Raw genomic sequence first — 4,853 nt, 5'->3', positions numbered from 1 at the left:
CTTAAGCAATTGACACATAGAAAACTTTTAGAATGTTTTATATATAGTGTAGATAATAGAGTTACTATGAAAAACAAATACGTTTACAATATTTAAAATATAAAATAATTTTTCTAATTATTTGAATAAAGTAATGTAAGGTGGAAAAATATTACTACTGTACTGTTATTTAATTGTAATTTTTTAGGTCTAAGTAATCTAGTTGTCTGTGATAGCTCATTCTTTCCCTTTTCTGTTTTTCTGGAGAAAAAAATATATCAAACGATGCTTTCATTTCATGCCAATGATTCCTCAAGTGAGTATAAAAAGAAGAACCTTGTAAGCAGATGGGCCGGCCCAAAGAAAGTGGGGCCCTCCCAGCCATTTTGTCTTTTATTGCAATCACAAGTATTCCAAAGCCTTGTGGTAAACGGTTAAAACAGGTAGGCAAAAATGACAAAAATTAGGCCTCTGAAAATCCAGCAAACACTCTTGACATTACATATGAATGGAGATTACCAAAGACAAACCTCCAATCACAAACTATTGGAATTAGGTGTTGTCTTTTGTGCCCCCTGCCTCCCTCAATAAGAAGGGTGAAATTAGAGACTTTGCTCTTTCCATAAACCAACCAATCTACACACTACTAAGGCTAAATGAGAGCAAATTTGAGACACAGAAAAAAGCATAATTATAAACAGTTTCAAATATTAACACCTTTGCCTTTGCTTGTGAGGTATTGAGAATTAATTGAGAGGGAGGGGGGGAAATTAAGTTAACCAAAAAAGGAAGGAAGAAGAAACAAAAAAAAAAATGATGAATTCATTGTGTGGAAGCTCAGTGTCCCTCAAGAGTGAGAACAACAACTCTAGAACCAAAGTCCAACAACCCACCACTCCTTCAAATGACTCAGTTATGCAATCCAAGAAAAACAATGCCACTCAATCCTCTGGTGATCTAGACCAAACCAGCCTAACCCCACCAAGCTTAAACCTTCCATCACTCAAATTTGACCTTGATGGAGATGTGGAAGTTCAGTCACCAGATAGTTCAATGTGGGAATCTTTTTTTGCTGACCACAATTTAGATGGTGATTTCATGATCTCTTCCCCAGTGAGGACCCCACAAGCCTCTTCCTACAATTGCAACTACAACTATGCTCAGGGAATGCAAGGCCAGAGTCTTTCAGGGTGTTCCCCACCTCGTTTCTCATCATCACAAATTGGAGCCTTCAACAGCAACAAAGGCAAAGGACTTAGCCCCCTCCACAGGGTTTTCAACTCACCCAACAATCAATACATGCAGCATGTTGAGAACCTCTCACTGCCAGCAATAGAGTTCTTGGAGGACTACCAATTAGGGTACTCTTCATCAACAACCAACAAGATGTGTTGCTCTGATCACAACAACATTGCAAGTTCATCTGAGTGCTTTGACTTGTCAATGTCTCATCAAATCCCTTCGTCCATGTTGGATGGCTTGGCACTGCACAATTCCTCCTCGAGGTACCATCGTGGATCGGTTGTCGTCGACGAAGAATCGTCGGTGCACGGTGGTGGTGCTGGTGGCTTTTCTCAGCTATCAGAAGAGAGTGACATCTATCACCAGATGGGGTCCATGGCTAGTGCTTCTCTTTCACAGGCTCTACAACAAGAACACTACCAAGAGAAGCAGCAAGCACAACAACTGCAACAACAACAACAACAGCAGCAGCAGCACCAGCAAGAGAATCTGATGGTGCCTATTCCAATAGGAGTCGAGCAGGTAACAAAATCTTTCCATCAATCCTACTTCACCATAAAGCTTCTTCAAACTTTTATTCAACTATTTAATAATTTCGGCATGCCATGAAAAAGGACCATTTCCTTAACTGCTTTCGCGCTATTCCTGGATCAAACTTGTAGTTTCATCTCGATAATTAACAAAATAAAGATTTGTATTAAAGTCAACATAGGTTACTAAAATCAAACTCCAATTCTAGTAGTAGAATAACACTAAGGACAAAAAACTATATACAACGACTATACAAGTTTTGTGCTTAACTTATTCAAATTTTCATGAATTTGGACAAAAATATCTACAAGTTCCTTAAATATACTTTTGCTGTTATTTTCCAGGAAAATGTTTGATAAATACTCCAAATGTTATCCAACAAATGTTATTAAACACCTATCTTAGAGTTTATAATATGATAGGAAAAAATATATAAAAAAAATAAAAAGATGTCGACTATTATTTTATTTTTCACTGAGTTTTATCATGTTAGTGTGTCTCATAAAGGTTTACACAAAAGTCAACATAAGTTGTGAAGATAAAACTTGATTAATTAGAGTATAAAAACAATTTAGAGTATCTAAAAGTCCTTGAAATAAGTTATTTGAATTTGAAAAAAAGTTAACAATACATTATTTTGATTGAGAAATAATTACGTAATTTAGAACCACTATCTTTTTATGATTCCAATCAATATTTATGACACATACTCAAGTTTTTAAATTTATGAGAAAAGATTAATAATACTCAATTATGTGTTAATAAAGATCATGATGGTCAAAGAAAACCTAATAAAAAGTGCTAGGAATTGAAATTCATCATAATTAACTTTCAAAACTGTAGATATCACATCTTATTTACTAATTTTCCTATTTTAAGTTCTAAATGAAATTTAACCAATTTAGAAAAACTTTTAATTTATAAGAGGAGGGATGCTAGGAACAGAGTCCCAAACACATGTCTTTAAACATTCTTTAATCCCTTATTGAAAATCTTAAAATTATAAGAGAACTATTAAAATATAACGTAAAATTTATAATATGTTGTTGTTTTTAATAAACTTGAACCAATTAGAGAGTGAATTATTTCTTGTATGAAAGTAGATTATGAAACTCTTTCTAAACTCAATTATCACCTAATATATATATAGGAGCAAGACAGCGGGCTTCAACTGGTGCACCTGCTCCTGGCATGCGCGGAGGCAGTAGCCAAAGAAGAATACATGCTGGCAAGAAGGTACCTCCACCACCTCAACCGCGTCGTCACCCCCTTAGGCGACTCCATGCAGCGCGTCGCCGCCTGCTTCACCGACTCCCTAAGCGTCAGGCTCAACTCCACCCTCACTCCCAAACCTACAACACCTTCCAAACCCTTAACCCCTTCAAACTCCCTCGAGGTCCTCAAGATCTACCAGATCGTCTACCAGGCCTGTCCCTACGTCAAGTTCGCCCACTTCACCGCCAACCAGGCCATCTTCGAGGCTTTCGAGACCGAAGAACGCGTCCACGTCATCGATCTCGACATCCTCCAGGGCTACCAGTGGCCTGCCTTCATGCAGGCCCTGGCAGCCCGCCCAGCAGGCGCACCTTTTTTAAGGATCACGGGAGTGGGCCCCTCGATAGACACTGTCCGAGAAACCGGACGGTGTCTTACCGAGCTGGCCCACTCCCTACGGATCCCCTTCGAGTTCCACGCGGTCGGGGAACAACTTGAGGATCTCAAGCCACACATGTTAAACCGCCGTGTCGGGGAGGCGCTGGCGGTTAATGCGGTTAACCGCCTCCACCGCGTCCCCGGCAACCACTTGGGCAATTTGCTGACCATGCTACGTGACCAGGCACCTAGCATAGTAACTCTGGTGGAGCAAGAAGCGAGCCATAACGGACCTTACTTTCTAGGGCGTTTTCTTGAGGCATTGCATTACTACTCCGCCATTTTCGACTCGTTGGACGCCACTTTTCCGGCGGAGTCGGCGCAGCGGGCGAAGGTGGAGCAGTACATATTCGCGCCGGAGATACGAAACATCGTGGCGTGCGAGGGGCCGGAGAGGTTCGAGAGGCACGAGAGGTTAGAGAAGTGGCGGAAGATGATGGAGGGGAAGGGGTTCAAGGGAGTGGTGCTGAGTCCGAACGCGGTGACTCAGTCGAAGATATTGTTGGGGTTGTATTCATGTGAGGGGTATAGGTTGACGGAGGATAAGGGTTGCTTGTTGCTTGGGTGGCAGGATAGGGCCATCGTTGCTGCGTCTGCATGGCGTTGTTGATGCTAATTAATGCTACTGCATACTCTTGCAATGAGTTAATTAATGTCCTCTTTGTTTTGATTATTATTATTATGTTGCTAATTAGTTGTTATACTTCTTTACTTTGGTACGTGTTAGTTTATATGATATGTTAGGGAGAAGAAATTATAAAGAAAAAAAAAAAGAAATATTAGTGATATACTTTTTAACACTTTTTATTGGGTGAAATTTAAGTGAATCTTATTAATAATGTGAGTCTCATTTTCTACTAAATAGATTTTTTTTTCAATTGGGTGAGATTCACATAAATTTCAACTAATAAAAAAAATAAAATGTGTTAAAAATATATATTAAGAAGTGTGTTGCTACAATAATGTTCTTGTAGAACATTGAAGTTAAAGGGGAGCATGTGTAGATGAAAGGAAAATTGATCAAATAAGGAAATGTTTTGTATTTTGAAGTGTAAGGGAAAATGTTATTAGGGAATACGATTATTGCTAATTTATTTATCGCTATTGACTTTTCGATGCAATTGGGCTTAACCGAGGTGGTTTGTGTAGTATACACATCAAAAGATTGTAAAACAATTGTATAATTGAAGTTGTTTTAGTTTTATTAGTTTGTTATGTATTATAAATGGGAGGATCTTGAATAATGTTGAGATAAGGGATTAAGATCAGCACTTGTTTATCTGAGTAGTTTATTTCGTTTGAATGTACTTAAAGTTGATTTTTGACCGTTGTTAAACAAATCGGACCGGATTAATTGTGCTCAAGTGTTTTCAAACAAGAAAAATTATAAATTCGTCATTTTATATAAAACTAAATATGAATTGTGGCGGGTATAAAAATCAATTAAA

General features: G+C 38.3%; 1 protein-coding gene across 1 annotated transcript; it reads left to right on the top strand.

Annotated features, from left to right (window-relative positions):
* The first annotated feature begins 302 nt into the window (after window positions 1–302).
* LOC100775374 (GRAS family protein RAM1) lies at window positions 303–4,619 on the top strand. The gene is made up of 2 exons (XM_003549005.5): window positions 303–1,743; window positions 2,903–4,619. The coding sequence occupies exons 1-2, from the start codon at window positions 793–795 to the stop codon at window positions 4,013–4,015; spliced, it is 2,064 nt and encodes a 687-aa protein (XP_003549053.1). The 5' UTR covers window positions 303–792; the 3' UTR covers window positions 4,016–4,619.
* The last annotated feature ends 234 nt before the right edge of the window (window positions 4,620–4,853 follow it).

The sequence above is a fragment of the Glycine max genome, chromosome 16 (assembly GCF_000004515.6).
Source record: "Glycine max cultivar Williams 82 chromosome 16, Glycine_max_v4.0, whole genome shotgun sequence".
Lineage (NCBI taxonomy): Eukaryota > Viridiplantae > Streptophyta > Magnoliopsida > Fabales > Fabaceae > Glycine > Glycine max.
The sequence above is the reverse complement of the archived record's forward strand: the minus strand, read 5'-3'. Positions and strand labels throughout refer to the sequence as shown.